Source organism: Tachyglossus aculeatus, chromosome 27, assembly GCF_015852505.1.
Source record: "Tachyglossus aculeatus isolate mTacAcu1 chromosome 27, mTacAcu1.pri, whole genome shotgun sequence".
Lineage (NCBI taxonomy): Eukaryota > Metazoa > Chordata > Mammalia > Monotremata > Tachyglossidae > Tachyglossus > Tachyglossus aculeatus.
In genome coordinates this window covers 1,984,561-2,005,691 of record NC_052092.1, presented here as the reverse complement: position 1 = coordinate 2,005,691, position 21,131 = coordinate 1,984,561, and the positions used below count along the sequence as shown (strand labels likewise).

The following is a 21,131-nucleotide window of genomic DNA, read 5'->3' as shown; positions in this document are numbered from 1 at the left end:
CCCTTCACGGGGAGGATGGGTCAGGGATTCGGCGCCGGTTGACGGAAGGGGGAAATTGCCGAGAAGTCGCAAGCGAAGTGGGAAGAGGAATGGTTTTGGGGGTGCGGTGGGACGCCCGTGGAGGAGGAAGTGAAATTCAAACCTCCGTGAGAAACAACAGAATTGCAAGAGACATTGGGAGGCGGTGGGCTTTTCTCTCAACAGGGGCAGGGCAAAGGCAGGGCAGAAGCTGGACATCCTGAGTCGCAACATCAGGGGCTGGGCGTCCTCACAAACCCCGACCTGTTTGTTCTACCCTTTCTTCCTGGGCTCGCAGGCCTTTCTGAGAAGAGAATAATGATGATGATGAGGGCATCTGTTATATATACATATATACCTGTATATATGTTTGTACATATTTATTACTCTCTTTATTTTACTTGTACATATCTATTCTATTTATTTTATTTTGTTAGTATGTTTGGCTTTGCTCTCTGTCTCCCCCTTTTAGACTGTGAGCCCACTGTTGGGCAGGGACTGTCTCTAGATCATCAATCGTATTTATTGAGCGCTTACTATGTGCAGAGCACTGTACTAAGCGCTTGGGAAGTACAAATTGGCAACATATAGAGACAGTCGCTACCCAACAGTGGGCTCACAGTCTGAAAGAATGTCTATATGTTGCCAATTTGTACTTCCCAAGCGCTTAGTACAGTGCTCTGCACATAGTAAGCGCTCAATAAATACGATGGATGATTTGTTAAGCGCTCACTATGTGCAAAGCACTGTTCTAAGCGCTGGGGGGGGGAGATACAAGGTGATCAGGTTGTCCCACGTGGGGCTCACAGTTTTAATCCCCATTTTCCAGATGAGGTAACCGAGGCTCAGAGAAGTGAAGTGACTTGCCCAAGGTCACACAGCAGACATGTGGTGGAGCCTGGATTCGAACCCATGCCCTCTGACTCCAAAGCCCGTGCTCTTTCCACTGAGCCACGCTGCTTCACATCCTACGTGTGAATCGCTCTGTTTATTGCTGTATTGGACTCTCCCAAGTGCTTAGAACAGTGCTCTGCACATAGTAAATGCTCAGTAAACACAATTGATTGATTAGACTGGAAGCTTCTTGTGGGCAGAGATCTCACATCTACCAACATGGTTGTATTGTACTCCCCCAAGTGCCTAGCAAAGTGCTCTGCACAGAGTAACCATCGATCCATCAGTGGTATTTACTGAGCGCTTACTGTGTGCAAAGCAGCATGGCCTAGTCGAAAGAGCACGGGCCCGGGAATCAGAGCCCCTGGGCCCTCATCCCACTTTTAGACTGGGAGCCCACTGTTGGGTAGGGACTGTCTCTATACGTTGCCAACTTGTACTTCCCAAGCGCTTAGTACAGTGCTCTGCACACAGTAAGCGCTCAATAAATACGATTGATTGATTGATTGATCGATCCCCGCTCTGCTAAATGCTTGCCCTGTGACCTTGAGCAAGTCACTTCCCCTCTCTATGCCTCAGTTCTCCCTCCTACTTAGACTGTGAGCCCCATGTGGGACAGAAACTCCACCCAACCTAATTAACGGACCTGGCACACAGCAAGCGCTTAACGGATACCACAATTATTATTTACCTCGACGCTTAGTACGGTTCCTGGCACATAGTAAGCGTTTAACAAATACACTAAAGTTTTCTTTTTTTAATCCAGGTCTTCTGACTCGGAGGCCCTTGCTCTTTCCACAAGGCCATACTGCCTCTCTTACTCCTCTTCCCTTCTCTCCTCCACCAGCGCTTGATCCAGCTGCAGGATGGGGCTGGGTTGGAGGCGTGTTGTGATGGGCACCCTTTCCTTTCTGATCTTCTGTATCACGGCCGCCCTCGTCCTCAACTGGTGTGGGAAGATCAATATTCCACGCTACAAGGTGAGTCCCCCCTCAACCCCCTGCCCGAAACATTCAGGCCCCACGGAGACACCCCACTCGCCACTTCTTCTCCCACTCCCTTCTGCCTCGCCCTGACTCGCTCCCTTTATTCATCCTGTTTGTACATATTTATTACTCTATTTATTTATTTATTTTACTTGTACATATCTATTCTATTTATTTTATTTTGTTGGTATGTTTGGTTTTGTTCTCTGTCTCCCCCTTTTAGACTGTGAGCCCACTGTTGGGTAGGGACTGTCTCTATATGTTGCCAACTTGTACTTCCCAAGCGCTTAGTACAATGCTCTGCACACAGTAAGTGCTCAATAAATACGATTGATGATGATGATGATGATGATGATCCCCCCTCCCAGCCCCACTAATGACTATATCTATCATTTCTTTATTTCTATGAATGCCTTTCTCCCCTTCTGGACTCTCAGCTTGTTGTGGGCAGGGACTGTGTCTGCTTATTGTCTTACGGCACTCTCCCAAGCGCTTAGTCCAGTGTTCTGCACACAGTAAGCTCTCGATAAATACGACTGAATGAATGAATAAACCATAGACATCTCACTACTGAATGTATCATTCATTCAATCGCATTTATCGAGCGCTTACTGTGTGCAGAACACTGTACTAAGTGCTTGGGAAGTACAAGTTGGCAACATGTATTAAACCCCTCCTTCCTGGAGACTGAAAGCTCTTAGTGGGGAGGGAATGTGTCTGATAAATCTGTCATGTTGTCCTCTCCCAAGTGCTCAGTCGTATGCAGAGCACTGTACTAAGCGCTTGGGAGAGGATAATAGAATAATAAACAGATACAGTCCCTGCCCACAATGAGTTTACATTCAAGAGGGGGAGATGGACATGAATAGAAAGAAATAAATGGAAGATATGGACATAAAGTGGTGTGGGGCTGGGAGAGAAAAGGGAGCGAGTCAGGGTGACACAGAAGGGAGTGGGAGAAGAGGAAAGGAGGGCGCAGTCAGGGAAGGCCTCTTGGAGGAGACGGGCCTTCAATAAGGCTTTGAAGTGGGGGAGAGTCATTGTCTGTTGGCTATGAAGAGGGAGGGCATTCCAGGCCAGAGGCAGGATTGGGGCGAGAGGTCGGCGGCAAGTTAGAGAAGCTCAGTACAGTGGTCCTCACACAGTAAGTGCTTAGTCAATCCCTTTCCTGATGGATGGGCCTCTCTGTCCCCTCAGTACGGGATGGTGTTTGATGCTGGCTCTTCACATACCAAGCTCTTCTTGTACGAGTGGCCGGCAGAGAAGGAGAACGGCACCGGCCTTGTCACGGAGATCCAGAGCTGTGAGGTCAAAGGTGATTGCTCCGTCCTCCCCCCTAGGCACCGACAGGGCCTAGGAACCTTAGTCGAGTGGCTCCCCAGGTAGCGGGTGGGCAGGCTGGGCGAGTGGGTGTTTGGAGAAGGGCCCAGGCCAGAGATGCCCGCCAAACCCACGCGGTTTCGGCTTTCAGGCCCAGGCATCTCCAGCTACGCCAGCGAACCACAGAAAGCCGGGAATTCTCTCCGGGAGTGTCTGGACCAGGCCATGAAAATCATCCCCGCGGCCAGGCAGAGGCAGACGCCCGTCTTCCTCGGTGCCACCGCCGGCATGCGGCTTCTCAGGTGTACCTGCGCCCTCGCTTCCTCACAGTGGTGTCCGGGGGGGAGGGCAAACAGGCTGGCTCCTCGGAGCCCCTTGGGAAGGCCTGCCCTCTACCCCTGGCGTTGCACTGGCATCGGCAGTGCCCGCAGGAACAGGCCGTGATCGGGGCAGACAGAGGACGGAGGACGGGAGCGAAAAGCCGAGACCGTTTTCGGGCCCCGGACACCCCCCAGTCTTGGGCCACGAGAAAGATGCCCCCCTTTCCTTCCTGGTTGTTTAGCATGCAGGACAAGAAGGCAGCAGACCAGATCCTGGATGAAGTGGCTAAGACCATCCAGGGTTACCCCGTAGACTTCCGGGAAGCACAGATCATCTCAGGGAAAGATGAAGGAGGTTATGGCTGGCTCACTACCAACTACCTCCTGAAATCCTTCACTAAGGTCAGCTTGGGACTTTCCCTCCCCGCTGGAGGAGTGGGAAGAGGGTGAAGAGTAGAGTAGGGGCTCTAACTCCTACAACTCCGGGCCTCCTCCCCAGACAGGGCTCTGTGGCAGGGTGGGAGCAGTGTGGCCTAGTGGAAAGGGAGGCAGAGGATCTTCATTCACCCGTTCATTGATTCAGTCAATCAATCAATCAATTGGATTTACTGAGCGCTTACTGTGTGCAGAGCACTGTACTAAGTGCTTGGGAAGTACAAGTTGGCAACATATCAGTCCCTACCCAACAGTGGGCTCACAGTCTAAAAGTCCCATTAAAGTCATTAAAGTCCCATTATGTTTCTTTATAGTACGCCACAGTCAAACACCACGAGGGCAAGTAGAGCTATTGAATATGAAGCCATTTACTGGCAAATCAGGGCATGATTTTCTAATCTGCCTAGTAAGATTCATTTGGTTTCCATTTACTGGGGGTCTGGCAATCAGTTTTCTTAGGCACTGATCCAGGCAGATTCACCTCTCAAAAAAACCTGGCTCTTTAGTGAACACATGCAGAATTTTAAAGCATCTCCCCAAGGCTTCCCCCACCCCAAACCAACCGTTTAGTAACATACTCTGTATTACCTCTATAAAAATATTCTATTTGCTAAATTCGTGCTTGGTTTCAAATACTTTTTAGAGTACTTGAATTATTTCACATTCTCTTTTTTGATTCAGGTTCACGACAATGTTAGATTAGGCAGAAACTTAAGCAGCTTATTTACGTCAACGGTATTTATTGAGCGCTTACTGCGTGCAGAGCACTGTGCTAAGCATTTGTTCAGCACTTACTGTGCGCCAGGAACTGAACTGAACACTGAGAAGAGATTAAAAACTACTAAGCGTTCAATAAGTACGATTGACTGGTGACTGACTGACTTATAGATCCAAGCAAATCAGGTTGGACACAGCCCCTGTCCCCTGGGGATCACAGTCTCGATCCCCATTTTCCAGATGGGGCAACTGAAGCCAACCCGACTTCCTTGTAATAATAATAATCGTGGGAGTTGTTAAGCGCTCACCATGTGCCAATCAATCAATCAATCAATCAATCTTATTTATTGAGCGCTTACTGTGTGCAGTACACTGTACTAAGCGCTTGGGAAGTACAAGTTGGCAACAGAAGTGCCAGGCACTGTACTAAGCACCGGGGTGGATACAAACAAGTTAGGTTGGACACAGTCCCTGTCCCACGTGGGGCTCACAATCACAATCCCCATTTGACAGATAGGGGAACTGAGGCGAAGTGAAGTGACTTGCCCAAGGTCTAGACGGTGAGTTTGTTGTGGGTGGGGAATGGATCTGTTTGTTAATAATAATGATGGCATTTATTAAGCGCTTACTATGTGCAAAGCACTGTTTGTTGCCCTATTGTCCTCTCCCAAACGCTCCCAAGTGCAGTGCTTTGCGCACAGTAAGCGCTCAGTAAATACAAATGAATGGATGAATGTAAAGGTCATACAGCACACAATCTCTAGCACTTAGTAACAATAATAATAATGATGGCATTTGTTAAGCGCTTACTATGTGCAAAGCACTGTTCTAAGCGCTGGGGGGGATACAAGGCGATCAGGTTGTCCCACATGGGGCTCACAATGTTAATCCCCATTTTACAGATGAGGTAACTGAGGCCCAGAGAAGTGACTTGCCCAAAGTCACACAGCTGACAAGTGGCGGAGCCGGGATTGGAACCTATGACCTCTGACTCCAAAGCCCGGGCTCTTTCCACTGAGCCACGCTGCTTCTCTGTACAGTGCCTGTCACACAGTATGTGTGCTTAACAAATACCAATATCATATAATAATGATGATGATGATAATAATAATAATAATAATAATTGCATCCTCAGGGAACACCAGCCCTGGGGGCCCTGGACTTGGGAGGTGCCTCCACCCAGATCAGCTTCATTCCCCTCAGTGGCAACACAAACCCAAACACAACTTCCAGCTACCAGTTGTATGGGCACAACTATACCATCTACACACACAGCTACCTCTGCTATGGGCAGGACCAGGCGCGGAAGCAAGTAATACAGAGACTCGTGGTGAGCACCTGTCTCTTTTCTGTTCTGTTGTCCTCTCCCAAGCGCTTAGCCCAGTGCTCCGCACACGGTAAGAGCTCAATAAATACGACTGAGTGAATGAATGAATGAATCCAGCTCCAGTGGGGGGGGCTCTGGGCTCCCGAGATAATAATAATAATAATACTGATAGCATTTACTAAGCGCTTACTATGTGCAAAGCACTGTTCTAATAATAATAATAATAATAATGATGGCATTTGTTAAGCGCTTACTATGTGCAAAGCACTGTTCTAAGCACCGGGGAGGTTACAAGGTGATCAGCTTGTCCCATGGGGGACTCACAGTCAATCCCCATGTTACAGATGAGGTAACTGAGGCGCAGAGAAGCGAAGTGACTTGCCCAAAGTCACACAGCTGACAGTTGGCGGAGCTGGGATTTGAACCCATGACCTCTGACCCCAGAGCCTGGGCTCTTTCCAGTGAGCCACGCTGCTTCTCATAAATCCACTATTGATTTAATTATATGATAATATTTATTTATATTTATTTACATTTATGTAAACCAAGAGATATGTTTTCTTGGTTCCCTTTTGGGATTGGACCCAATTTCCAAGACGGCAGCTGGCAACCTTCCACATGGCGGTTCCCTCATCTTTGGTTCACAGTCTTCTAATTCCATCTCTTTTTTTTTTTTTTTGCTTCTCAGCCCCCCTCCTCCTTAATCAATCAATCGATCGATTGATTGATGGTATTTACTGAGTACTTACTGAGTGCAGAGCCCTGGATTAAGCACCTGGGAGTAAATCTCATAATAATAATGGCATTTATTAAACGCTTTCTCTGTGCAAAGCACTGTTCTAAGCGCTGGGGAGGTTACAAAGTGATCAGGTTGTCCCACGGGGGCTCACAGTTTTAATCCCCATTTTACAGATGAGGTAACTGATTAAGTGATTTGCCCAAAGTCACACAGCTGACAATTGGCAGAGCTGGGATTTGAACCCATGACCTCTGACTCCAAAGCCCGGGCTCTTTCCACTGAGCCACGCTGCTTCTCATAAATCCACTATCGATTTAATTATATGATAGTATTTATTTATATTTATTTACATTTATATTAAGCCTGTCTCCTCCTCTAGACTGTAAGCACCTGGTGGTCAGGGACTATATCTACCAATTCTGTTCTATTGTACTCTCCAAGGGGCTTAGTACAGTGCTCTGCACACAGTAAGTGCTCAATAATTCAGTTGACTGATTGACTGGGAGAGCACAGTGTAGCAGAATAGGTAGACATGTTGCCTACCCAGAAGGAGTTTACAGGTTAGAGGAAGGGCTCATAGAGAAGCAGCGTGGCTCAGTGGAAAGAGCACTGGCTTGGGAGTCAAAGGACATGGGTTCTAATCCTGGCTCCGCCACTCGCCTGCTGGGTGACTTTGGGCAAGGTACTTCACTTCTCTTTGCCTCACTTACTTTAGAGAAGCGGCGTGGCTAGAGAAGCAGCGTGGCTCAGTGGAAAGAGCCTGGGCTTTGGAGTCAGAGGTCATGGGTTCAAATCCCGGCTCCGCCAACTGTCGGCTGGGTGACTTTGGGCAAGTCACTTAACTTCTCTGTGCCACAGTAACCTCATCCGTAAAATGGGAATGAAGACGGTGAGCCCCCCACCATGGGACAACCTGATCATTTATTGATTTATAAATAAATAACCTGATTTATTTATTTATTTATTTATTTTATTTGTACATACCTATTCTATTTATTTTATTTTGTTAGTATGTTTGGTTTTGTTCTCTGTCTCCCCCTTTTAGACTTTGAGCTCACTGTTGGGTAGGGACTGTCTCTATATGTTGCCAATTTGTACTTCCCAAGCGCTTAGTACAGTGCTCTGCACATAGTAAGCGCTCAGGAAATACGATTGATGATGATGGTGATGATGATCACCTTGTAACCTCCCCCAGCGCTTAGAACAGTGCTTTGCACACAGTAAGCGCTTAATAAATGTCATTATTATTATTATTATTATCTGGAAAATGGGGATTAAGACTGTGAGCCCCACGTGGGACAACCTGATCACCTTGTATCAACCCTAATGCTAAAACAGTGCTTACCACAGAGTAAGCGCTTAACAAATACCCTAATTATTATTATTATTGTTATCCCTTGACACTGCACCCCAAACCTCAACTCTTTCCCCCCCAGGGCTCCATCAGAACCTGGGGAAGGCCCGGCCTCCAGGTCAACCCGCCTCCTTTCCCTTTTCCAGGAGGAAAACCTCCAAGGCGAGGTCCAGCACCCCTGTTACCCCAAGAACTTCAAAAAGCCAGTGAACCTCAGCGAAGAGTTGGTCAGCCCCTGCACGAATCAGACGTGGGTCAGCCAGCTGGGGCCCGCAAAGCGGGATCTGAAGGGAACGGGGAATTTTGACAAGTGCCGGAATGTCGTCGAGCGGATCTTCAAATTCGACTGCCAGACCAAGTCCTGTGCTTTCAATGAGATCTACCAGCCTCCGCTCACCGGGAAGTTCTTTGTGAGCAAAATCCGCGTGCCAGGAGCCAAGGCGCGGAACCACGTGGAGGGAGCCGGGTCTATGGAAAGAGCCGCCCGGCGGGGCTCAGAAGGGAAGCTTAATAATAATAATAATAATAATAATAATAATAATAATAATAATAATAATAATGGCATTTATTAAGCGCTTACGATGTGCGAAGCACTGTTCTCAGTGCTGGGGAGACTACAGGGTAGTCAGGTTGTCCCACATAGGGCTCACAGTCTTCATCCCCATTTTACAGATGAGGTAACTGAGGCCCAGAGAATCAATCAATCAATCAATCGTATTTATTGAGCGCTTACTGTGTGCAGAGCACTGTACTAAGCGCTTGGGAAGTACAAGTTGGCGACATATAGAGACAGTCCCTACCCAACAGTGGGCTCACAGTCTAAAAGAAGTGAAGTGACTTCCCCAAAGTCACACAGCTGACAATTGGCAGAGCCAGGATTTGAACCCATGACCTCTGACTCCAAAGCCCGGTCTCTTTCCACTGAGACACGCTGCTTCTCTGATTAATAATAATCACAATAATAATCTTAATCATCATCAATCGTATTTATTGAGCGCTTAGTGTGTGCAGAGCACTGTACTAAGCGCTTGGGAAGTACAAGTTGGCAACATAATTGTCATAATTAATCATAATTGTGGTACTTGTTACGCGCTTACTATGTGCCAGGCACTGTCCAAAGTGCAGGAATAGATACAAGTTAATCAGGGTGGGCGCTGTCCCTGTCCCCCATGGGGCTCACAGTCTCCATCTCCATTTTCCCGATGAGATCACTGAGGCCCAGAGAAGTGAAGCGACTTGCCCAAGGTCACACAGCAGACAAGTGACGGAGCCAGGATTAGAGCCCAGGCCCTTCTGATTCCCAGTCCTGGGCTCTGTCCACTGTGCCATGCTGCTGCTTCTCTATCATAATTGCGGTATCTCTTAAGCGCTTTCTATGTGCTAAGCACTGTTCTGAACACTGGGGTAGGTACAAGGTAATCAGGTTGGACACGGTCCCTGTCCCATATAGGGCTCACAGTCTTGATCCCCATTTTACAGATGAGGGAACTGAGGCCCAGGGAAGTTAAGGAACTTGTCCAAGATCACACAGCAGAGAAGCAGCGGGGCTCAGTGGAAAGAGCACGGGCTTTGGAGTCGGAGGTCCTGGGTTCAAATCCCAGCTCCTCCAATTGTCAGCTGTGTGACTTTGGGCAAGACATTTGACTTCTCTGTGCCTCAGTTACCTCATCTGGGAAATGGGGATTAAGACTATGAGCCCTCCATGGGACAACCTGATCACCTTGTACCTCCCCAGTGCCTTGTACATAGTAAGTGCTTAATAAATGTCATTATTATTATTATTATTATTATGTGGATTAGAACCCATGTCCCCTGACTCCCGGCCCATGCTCTTTCCACTAGGCCATGCTGCTTCTTTTACAACTGGTATTTGTTAAATGCATATTATGTGCCAAGCACTGTACTAAGCACTGGGTTAGACGCAAGATCATCATGTCCCTTATGAGGTCCACATAGGAAGGAGAACAGGTATTTAATCTCCATTTTACAGCTGAGAAAACTGAGGTACAGGCCTGGGAAGCAGAAAGAGCTGGGTTCTCATCCCGGCTCCGCCACTTGTCTACTGTGTGACCTTGGGCAGGTCACTTCACTGCTCTGGGCCTCAGTGACCTCATCTGGAAAATGGGGATTAAGACTGCGAGCCCCACGTGGGACAGGGACTGTGTCCAACCCAATTACCCTGTATCTACTCCAGTGCTTAGTACAGTGCTCTGCACACAGTAAGCGCTCAATAAATATGATTGAATGAATGAAGGAATTGGCAGAGTGGGGATTAGAACTCAGTTCCCCCGACTCCAAGATCTGGCCTCTTTCTGCTAGGCTGCATTGTTAGCAGCGATCGAGGCTTTGGGTGCGGATGACGTCCAGTCTTGAGGGCTACAATTCAGGGGATGGAAGAGAATTTGGGAGGGATTTAGTTGATAGATTGATCAACCGATAGTATTGATTCATTCATTCATTCAATAGTATTTGTTGAGTGCTTACTGTGTGCAGAGCACTGTACTAAGCACTTGGGAAGTACAACTTGGCAACATATAGAGACGGTCCCTACCCAACAACGGGCTCACAGTCTAGAAGGGGGAGACAGACAACAAAACAAAACACGCAGACAGGTGTCAAGTCATCAGAATAAATAGAAGTAAAGCTAGATGTACATCATTAAAATAAATAGAATAGTAAATATGTACAAGTAAAATAGAGTAATAAATCAGGTGCTGTGAGGAGGGGAAGGAGGTAGGGCTGGGGGGAGAGAAAAAAAGGGGCTCAGCCTGGGAAGGCCTCCTGGAGGAGGTGAGCTCTCAATATTTAGTTGATAGATCGATCAACTGATAGTATTGATTGAGTCACAGAGGAGGCCAGGAGCTGGGCAGTGTCTTCAGGTGTCCCCATCTTACCTCCTTCCCTTCCCCACAGCACCTGTTTATATGTATATATGTTTGTACAGATTTATTACTCTAGTTATTTATTGATTTATTTTACTTGTACATATCTATTCTATTTATTTTATTTTGTTAGTATGTTTGGTTTTGTTCTTGCTTAGTACAGTACTGTGCACACAGTAAGCGCTCAATAAATACGATTGGTTGATTGATTGATTCAGGGGAAGAGAGGCCAAAATGGCCCGGGTTCTAATCCAGCCTCTGCCGCTTGTCTGCTGTGTGACCCCGGGCCAGCCACTTCACTTCTCTGGGCCTCAGTCCCCTCATCTGTAAAATGGGGGTTAAGACAGTGAGCTCCATGTAGTTTGCTTGTATCTACCCCAGCCCCCAGCACATAGTAAGCGCTAAACAAAAACCATAATTATTATTATTATTATTGCCCTCTCCCACCCCTTCCCCAGGCTTTCTCTGCTTACTACTACACCTTCAACTTCCTCAACCTGACCGCCGAGCCTGATCTGCACAAGGTCGAAAACGCCATTAGGATGTTCTGCTACCGGAGCTGGGATGACGTGAGTATTCCCATCTCCCTACTGGAGGCAGGGCTCTCTGGGGACGTGAGGGGAGGGGATCCAGGAAGGAAATCATCCTTTGTCCTCATGGCACTGGTCTACTAGGGGAGACACAATGAACCGCTAAAACACACACAGGCACACAAATTACAGGCCACAGAGCCAGGAGATTCATTCATTCATTCATTCATTCATTCATTCAGTCGTATTTATTGAGCGCTTACTGTGTGCAGAGCACTGGACTAAGCGCTTGGGAAGTACAAGTTGGCAACATATAGAGACAGTCCCTACCCAGCAGTGGGCTCACAGTCTAAAAGGGGGAGACAGACACCAAAACAAAACATACTATATTCAATCATATTTAAGCGTATCCAGCGCTTAGAACAGTGCTTTGCACATAGTAAGCGCTTAACAAATGCCATTATTATTATTTATTGAGCGCTTACTACATGCAGAGCACTGTACTAAGCGCTTGGAAAGTCCAAGTTGGCAACATCTAGAGACGGTCCCTACCCAACAGCGGGCTCACAGTCTAGAAGGAGGAGACAGACAACAAAACTAAACATATTAACAAAATAAAATAGAACAGTAAATATGTACACTATGTGCTATTGATGCCTGTCCACTTGGTTTTTTTTGTTGTTGTTGTCTGTCTCCCCCCTTCTAGACTGTGAGCCCGTTGTTGGGTAAGGATCGTCTCTGTCAGTTGCCGAATTGCACTTTCCAGTGTTCCGTACACAGGAAGCGTTCAGTAAATACAATCGAGTGAATGAATGAGAAAGCACCGTTTTCATTCATTCATTCATTCATTTAATCGTATTTATTGAGCGCTTACTGTGTGCAGAGCGCTTGGGAAGCTTTTCACCAGTATTAGGGAAGCAGAAGCCGCACGACGTAGTCGCTAGAGCATAGGCCGGGGGAGTCAGAAGGTCAAGGGTTCTAATCCCAGCTCTGCCACTTGTCTGCTGTGTGACCTTGAGCAAGTCACTTCACTTCTCCGTGCCTCAGTTACCTCGTCTGTAAAATGGGGATTAAGATTGTGAGCCCCACATAGGACAGGGACTGTGTCCAACCCCATTTGCTTGTATCCACCCAGCAGTACTACAGTGTCTGGCACATAGGAAGCACTCAACAAATACCATAAGTATTATTAAAGTGGTGGCACATAGTAAGCCCTCAACAAATACCATAATTATTATTAAAGTGGGAGTTCAACCCCCTTTCGCCCTCCTACTTAGACTGTGAGCCCCATGTGGGACAGGGCCTGTATCCAACCCCACTATTTCCCTTTTCTGCAATCTGTTTTAATGTCTGTCTCCCCAGCTAGGCTTTAAAATCCTTGAAGGCAGGGACTGTCTATCCAGTCTAGTGTCGTGGACCCTCCCAAGTGCTTAGTACAGTGCTGTACACATAGAAAGTAGTAGTAGTAGTAGTAGTAATATAGTAGCACTATAGACCGTAAGCTTGTTGTTGGCAGGGAATGTGTCTGTTTATTGTTCTATTGTACTCTCCCAAGCGCTTAGTGCAGTGCTTTGCATACAGTAAGCGCTCAACAAATATGATGGAACGAATGAACCAAGCACTTGGGAGATGACGATAATGATAGTAGAATTGTTTGCCCTGATTTAGTGAGCCAGAATATGCCAAGATATGTCAGTTTGGGAGGCACTGGGGGGGCCAATTTTATTATTATTATTATTATGGTATTTGTTAAGTGGTTTCTATATGCCAGGCACTGTACTAGGCACTGGGGTGGACACGAGCAAATTGGGTTGGACACGGTCCCTTGTCTCACGTGGGGCTCACAGTCTCAATGCCCATTTTACAGATGAGATCACTGAGGCAGAGAGAAGTTAAGTGACTTGCCCAGGGTCACAAAGCAGACAGCCAGTGAATGTCTGGCTCCTAATAATAATAATAATAATGGCATTTGTTAAGCGCTTACTATGTGCCAAGCACTAATGGCCGTGGGGGGCTTGGTCTGGCATTGGAGACCCCTGGGGCCTGAGTCAGGGGCAAAAACTCTCTTCCGTTGCAGCTCACGAAGAATTACCCAGGGGAGAAGAAGGAGAGGTTGCAGAACTATTGTGGGAACGCCATCTACATCCTCACCCTCCTCCTGAAAGGCTACAAGTTCAACAAGGATAACTGGAACTCCATCCAGTTCAAGCAGCACGTCAGCAGTGGGAAGGGGCGGGGAGGAGAGGGAAGGGATTGGGGAGGATTGGGAAGAGGGGATTGGGGGAGTGGGAGGAGTGAGAAGTCAGGAGGAGGAGTGGGAAGGAGGAGGGAAGAGGTGTGAGGAGTGTGGAGAATAATAATAATAATAATGGTATTCATTCATTCAATCGTATTTATTGAGCGTTTACTGTGTGCAGAGCACTGTACTAAGCGCTTGGGAAGTCCAAGTTGGCAACATATATTAAGCGCTTACTACGTGCAAAGCACTGTTCTAAGCACTGGGGAGGTTACAAGGTGATCAGGTTGTCCCACGGGGGGCTCACAGTTAATCCCCATTTTACAGATGAGGCCCCTGAGGCCCAGAGAAGTTAAGTGACTTGCCCAGAGTCACACAGCTGACAGTGGGTGGAGCCGGGATTTGAACTCATGACCTCGGACTCCAAAGCCCGGGCTCTTTCCACTGAGCCGCGCTGCTTCTCAGAAGTGAAGGGGAGGGAGGAGTGGGGAGGAGCTGGGGGGCTTGCCGCCCTCGGACACCTCTGCCCCTCCGAGTTTCCCCATTATCCTCCCTTCCCAGGGTCTCCAAGGTTTCTGCCCTAATGGGCTGGAAATCTCAGATTTGGTCCTCTGACCCCCAGGCCCCCCTGCTCTTTCCACTAGGCCACGCACTTCCTGGTTGGGATGGGAGCCTGGAGACCTTGGGGAGCTCCCAATCATCATCAATCGTATTTATTGAGCGCTTACTGTGTGCAGAGCACTGTACTAAGCACTTGGGAAGTACAAATTGGCAACATATAGAGACAGTCCCTACCCAACAGTGGGCTCCCAGCCCCCTGACCCTCCCTTCTCCCTCTCTCGTCCCAGGCTGGCGACTCGGAGATCGGCTGGACGCTGGGCTACATGCTGGACCTGACCAACTCGATCCCCAAGGGCGAGGAAGAGTTTACCCATAGGTTTAAGCCCTGGGTGGCCTCCAACTTCTTCATCTCCCTGGTGCTGTTGGTGGCCCTCGTCCTGCTGGTCACCGTTATCTGCAAAAAGGGAGAAGAGGGATTTGGATTTTCCTAAGGCTTCATGCCACTTGCCACAGTCCCAGACTCGGTTCACTCCTGGGTTCGGGTAAGAGGGCTCCCTCTTATCTCCGTCTCTTCTTCTGCTGCGTGGACCCCTCGTTGTCCTCTCCCAGGGACGCGGGGCTGGGAGGGGACGAAGGGGAAGCCTGAGTGCGAATGATGGGAAGGCGTGGGAGGGAAGGATGTGTAAGATTGGGTAAGCCTGGGAGGAAATAATAAGCAAGGCTTGGGGGAAATGATGGGTAAACTTGGGAGGGAATGATAGGTAATCCTGGAAGGGAATGATGTGCAATCTTGGCAGGGAATGAGGGGTAATCCTGGGAGGGAATGATGAGTATTCCAGCGAGGAAATGATGGGTGTTCCAGGGAGGGAATAATGGGTAAATCTGGAAGGGAATGATGGGCAACTCTGGGGGGGAACGATGGGTAAACCCGGGGTGGGGGGATGATGAGTAATCCTAGAAGGGAATGATGAGTAGACATGGGAAGGAATGATGGCTAAACCTGGAAGGGAATGATGGATAATCCTGGGGGGATGATGATGGGTAATCCTGGAAGGGAATGCTGGGTAAAGCTTGGAAAAACTATGAGCAAAGCTGGAAGAGAATGATGGGAAGGCCTAAGAGGGAATGATGGTTTGGAAGAAGCCACTAGGGAGGTAGATTAAGATCCTTGAGGGCACGAATCATGTTTACCAATTTCATCATACTCTCTGAAGTGCTCAGTACAGTGCTCTGCACAAAATGAGCATATTGTACTCTCCCAAGCACTTAATTCGGTGCACTGCACATGGTAAGAGCTCAATAAATTCGATTATATGAATGAATAGTAAATACCATTGACTGATTCAGCAGCAAGGGACTGGGTCCCCATTGGGGTTGAAAGTGGGTTTTCTTGGGGCCCGCACGTTTGCAGAAGACTCGGAGGGAGTCACCAGGGCGTGATCAGAGGGAGCCAGCTCCCACCCTCACCCCTGCTGACCCCGGATGAACCCACGGAAAGGAGAATTGTAGTATTTGTTTAATGTTTACTACATGCCAGGCACTGTACTAAACGCTGGAGTGGACACAAACAAATCGGGTTGGACGGAGCCCCCGTCCCACGTGGGGCTCACCGTCTCAATCCCCATTTGACAGATGAGGCCACTGAGGCCCAGAGAGGTGAATTGATCTGCCCAAGGTCACCCAGCAGACAAGTGGTGGAGCCAGAATTAGAACCCAGGTCCTTGGGACTCTCAGGCACTACCGGTCTGAGCCACTGCGCCATGAGTCTCCTGGGTATCCTTGGGCAAATCACTTCCCTTCTCTGTGCCTCAGCGACCTCCTCTGTAAAATGGGGATGAAGGCGATGAACCCAGTGTGGGACAGGGACCGTGTCCAACCCAGTTACCTCACAATAATAATAATGATGGCATTTATTAAGTGCTTACTATGCGCAAAGCACTGTTCTAAGCACTGGGGAGGTTACAAGGTGAATCCCCCCATCGTATCTACCCCAGCGCCTGGCACATAGTAAGCGCTTAACAACTACGATCATTATAATTATTATTTTTATCAGCGCCCAGAGCCTCCCGAGCCTCTCTTCTCCAACTTCCACCAGTCCGTCCCTGGTTCCCCGGGTGCCCGGACTGGCCTGGACCTTCTGAGCAGGACCGTCCACTAGCCCAAGAGTGAGGCAGGCTGCCCAGGGTGGGGGAATCAAGCGGAGCCGGTCACCGGTGGGGGACAGCGAGGCTCCTTGGGGGGCTTCTCCCTGGCCGAAGTGGGGTGAGGAAGGAGCCCGGCCCCTACAGAAGTCAGTCGCCCAGAGGACCGAACCACCCGGGGGGTCCTGGACCCTTGCTAAGGGAGGAAGGTGGTGGGAGACTCGAAAGGGGCTGCTCTGATCTCTGGCCTAATAATCAATCAATCGATCAATCGTATTTATTGAGTGCTTACTGTGTGCAGAGCACTATACTCAACGCTTGGGAAGTCCAAGTTGGCAACATAGAGAGACAGTCCCTACCCAACAGTGGGCTCACAGTCTAAAAGGGGGAGACGGAGAACACAACCAAACATACTAACAAAATAAAATAAATAGAATAGATAGGTACAAGTAAAATAAATAAATAAATAGAGTAATAAATATGTACACACGTATCATCATCATCAATCGTATTTATTGAGTGCTTACTGTGTGCAGAGCACTGGACTCAGCGCTTGGGAAGTACAAGTTGGCAACATATAGAGACGGTCCCTACCCAACAGTGGGCTCACAGTCTAAAAGGGGGAGACAGAGAACGTAAACCAAACATACTGACAAAATAAAATAAATAGAATAGATACATACAAGTAAAATAAATAAATAAATAAATACATAAATAAATAGAGTAATAAATATGTACACACATATATACATACATACAGGTGCCGTGGGGAAGGGAAGGAGGTAAGATGGGGGGGATGGAGAGGGGGACGAGGGGGAGATGAAGAAACCAAACCAAACATACTAACAAAATAAAATAAATAGAATAGATAGGTACAAGTAAAATAAATAAATAAATAAATAAATAGAGTAATAAATATGTACACACATATATACATGTATACAGGTGCTGTGGGGAAGGGAAGGAGGTAAGTTCGGGGGGGTGGAGAGGGGGACGAGGGGGAGAGGATGCTTTCCTGGGATGTTGTTGCATCTGATCAAGGCCCCTCTCGCCCCCAAAACACACAGACATGCGCACACATGTGCACACACACGCACATACACATTTTAGCACCTTTCCCATAAGCAACAGGGAGGGTCTGTCGGGGCTGTGGACTGGACGGGGATGAAAAAATGGGAAGGGGGGAGACTGGTTGGCTGAAAAGGTGGTGGGCAGGGGCTACTCACCCCTCCTGCTCTGCATGCCCCAGTTCCCTTCATTCATCCATTCGATTGTATTTATTGAGCGCTCACTGCGTGCATATCACTGGACAAAGCGGTTGGGAGGGCAATGACCAGACACCTTCCCTGCCCACAACAAGTTTACCATCTAGAAGGGGGAGACAGACATGAATGGAAATAAAGAAATGACGGATACGGACTATGATACTGTAGGTTCGTTGTGGGCAGGGAAGGTGTCTATTGTTGTATTGGACTCCCCCAAGTGCTTAGTACAGTGCTCTGCACACAGTGAGCGCTCAGTAATTGAATTGAATGAACTGAATGAGTGAATGAATGAATTCCTCCCCCGCAAATCTGGTCCTTCTCTGGCCCTGAGCAGGAGGGAGCTAGAATGATCCCTGCAGGGGACAAACAGAACTTTGTTTATTAGGTGAGAAGCACTGTTCTAAGCACTGAGGTAGGTACAATAATAATAATAATGATGGCATTTGTTAAGCGCTTACTATGTTCAGAGCACTGTTCTAAGCGCTGGAGGGGATACAAGGTGATCAGTTTGTTATTTTATTTTGTTAATATGTTTTTTTTGTTCTCTGTCTCCCCCTTTTAGACTGTGAGCCCACTGTTGGGTAGGGACCGTCTCTATATGTTGCCAACTTGTACTTCCCAAGCGCTTAGTACAGTGCTCTGTACACAGTAAGCGCTCAATAAATACGATTGATTGATTGATTGTTCCACATGGGGCTCACAGCCTTAATCCCCATTTTACAGATGAGGTAACTGAGACTCAGAGAAATTAAGTCACTTGCCCAAGGTCACACAGCAGACATGTGGTGGAGTCGGCATTCGAACCCGTGACCTCTGGCTCCAAAGCCCAGGCTCTTTCCACTGAGCCAGGCTGCTTCTCTAAGTTCATTAGGTCGGACACAGTCCCTGTCCTGCTTTGGACTCACAGTGTAAGTTGGAGGGAGAATTGGTATCTCCATTTTTCAGTTGAGGACACTAAAGCACAGAGAATAATAACGATGACATTTATTAAGCGCTTACTATGTGCAAAGCACTGTTCTAAGCACTGGGGAGGTTACAAGGTCAGGTTATCCCACGGGGGGCTCACAGTCTTAATCCCCCTTTTACAGATGAGGTAACTGAGGCACAGAGAAGTTAAGTGACTCGCCCAAGGTCACGTAGCAAGCAACTGGCAGAGCTGGGATTAGAACCCATTTCCTTCTGACTCTGCAGTTGTGATTCAAAAAGAATTGAACACTTTCAAAAATGTATTATTCAGTTGGTTTTGTCTTCAGGTTCATATACAGTATAAGCTAGTTACTGAATAATACATTTTTAAAAGTGTTTGCTTCTTTTTGAATCACCCTGTATATTTATATAAAACTTCTCCCCATCCTCCCACCCTCCGGCGACCCCAGAAAGCTTCTCCCCGACCCTAAGAACCCACACAATCACCCTTTAGTCCCGTTCTGCTGGACTCCCCACACAATAATAATAATTATGGCATTTATTAGGCACCTTCCATGTGCCAGGAACTGTACTGAGCACTGAGTTGAACTAAGTAAATCGGGTTGAACACAGTCCCTGTCCCACGTGGGGCTCCCAGTCATCATCATCATCATCATCATCAATCGTATTTATTGAGTGCTTACTGTGTGCAGAGCACTGTACTAAGCGCTTGGGAAGTACAAATTGGCAACATATAGAGACAGTCCCTACCCAACAGTGGGCTCACAGTCTAAAAGGGGGAGACAGAGAACAAAAGCAAACATACTAACAAAATAAAATAAATTGGATAGGTATGTACAAGTAAAATAAATAAATAAATAAATAGAATAATAAATATGTACAAACATATATACATATATACAGGTGCTGTGGGGAAGGGAAGGAGGTAAGATGGGGGGATGGAGAGGGGGACGAGGGGGAAAGGAAGGAAGGGGCTCAGTCTGGGAAGGCCTCCTGGAGGAGGTGAGCTCTCAGCAGTCTCACTTCCCCTTTTCCAGATGAGGTAACTGAGGCCCAGAGAAGCGAAGTGCCTTGCCTAAGCAGTGTGGCTCAGTGGAAAGAGCCCGGGCTTTGGAGCCAGAGGTCATGGGTTCAAATCCCGGCTCCGCAAATTGTCAACTGTGTGACTTTGGGCCTCAGTTACCTCATCTGTAAAATGGGGATTAAGACTGGGAGCCCCACGTGGAACAAACTGATCACCTTGTACCCCCCCCCCACAGCGCTTAGAACAGTGCTCTGCACGTAGTAAGCGCTTAACAAATGCCATCATTACTATTATTATTGTACCTACCCCAGCGCTTAGAACAGTGCTTCTCCCCTAATAAGCAATTAACAATCATCATCAATCGTATTTACTGAGCGCTTACTGTGTGCAGAGCACTGTACTAAGCGCTTGGGAAGTACAAATTGGCAACATATAGAGACAGTCCCTACCCAACAGTGGGATCACAGTCTAAAAGGGGGAGACAAAACCAAACATACTAACAAAATAAAATAAATAGAATAGATAAGTACAAGTAAAATAAATAAATAAATACAATCACTTCTCTAGGCCTCAGTGCCCTCATCTGTAAAATAGGGATTAAGACCGTGAGCCCCCCGTGGGACAACCTGATCACCTTGTATCCCCCCAGCGCTTAGAACAGTGCTTTGCCCATAGTAAGCGCTTAACAAATACAATCATTTATTTATTTTATTTAAGGTCACACAGCAGCCAGAGCCGGGATTAGAGCGCATGACCATCTGACTCTTAGGCCCATGCACTATGCCGTGTTTATTGTTATAGTGTACCCTCCCCAGGGCTTTGTGCAAAGAGTAAGCGCTCAATAAGTAGGATTGAATGTTTGAATGAAAGAACGGGGGCAATCTTCCACCCTGGGGACAGGATCAGCTCTGGGCCGCACAAGGTAAATAGCCACGTGGTTAATAAACTTGCCTCCCAGCTGGAGGGAAGGAGGGAGAGAGGGAAGGGCTCACACACACCCCCCACCCCGGGCATGGGCACCTTGCCAGGGGGTGGTGCTTGGCCCTGGGCCCAGGGGAGGGGACTAGGACAGATAGAGCCAGGACAGGGCTGCCCAAGCAGTGACCCAAACACCTGACAGCCCCACCCCGCCAGCCCAGTACACCTTCCTCCCGAGGGAGAGGAGGGGAAGACGGACTCGGGGGGCCAGTGTCCAGCAGCCGGGACCCCTCAGATCTGGGTCCAGGTGAGCGTTGGGCCCTGACCGGGCCTGGTGAAAGGGCAGAGGGCCGGCGGCGGGGGGAGGCAGGGCAAACTGGGACCTTCACCGCTTCCTTCCCGGAGGCGGACTTGAGAGGGGGCCAGATGGGATGTTGGGGGGCTGCAATATTCCACCTTGGGCCTCCTGGCTGAGACCCTCCTCTTACCCTCCTGCCCCAAGCCCTGAGAGACTCTCCAGGGGGAGAGGAGGTGTCA

At 48.1% G+C, this 21,131-nt stretch overlaps 1 protein-coding gene across 1 annotated transcript; it reads left to right on the top strand.

Annotated features, from left to right (window-relative positions):
- The first annotated feature begins 1,782 nt into the window (after window positions 1-1,782).
- Window positions 1,783-14,889, top strand: LOC119946583 (ectonucleoside triphosphate diphosphohydrolase 8-like). Its single transcript, XM_038767986.1, has 9 exons — window positions 1,783-1,892; window positions 3,096-3,213; window positions 3,370-3,520; window positions 3,781-3,940; window positions 5,826-6,020; window positions 8,257-8,520; window positions 11,451-11,561; window positions 13,600-13,737; window positions 14,607-14,889. Exons 1-9 carry the CDS (start codon window positions 1,806-1,808, stop codon window positions 14,808-14,810), a joined length of 1,428 nt encoding a protein of 475 aa, XP_038623914.1. The 5' UTR covers window positions 1,783-1,805; the 3' UTR covers window positions 14,811-14,889.
- The last annotated feature ends 6,242 nt before the right edge of the window (window positions 14,890-21,131 follow it).

Excerpts from the sequence above, each read along its gene's own strand:
- LOC119946583 (XM_038767986.1), top strand. The coding sequence starts at position 1,806 with ATGGGCACCCTTTCCTTTCTGATCTTCTGTATCACGGCCGCCCTCGTC. Across the intron at positions 6,021-8,256 it reads AAGTAATACAGAGACTCGTG|GAGGAAAACCTCCAAGGCGA; the intron begins GTGAGCACCTGT and ends TCCCTTTTCCAG. Across the intron at positions 11,562-13,599 it reads GCTACCGGAGCTGGGATGAC|CTCACGAAGAATTACCCAGG; the intron begins GTGAGTATTCCC and ends CTTCCGTTGCAG.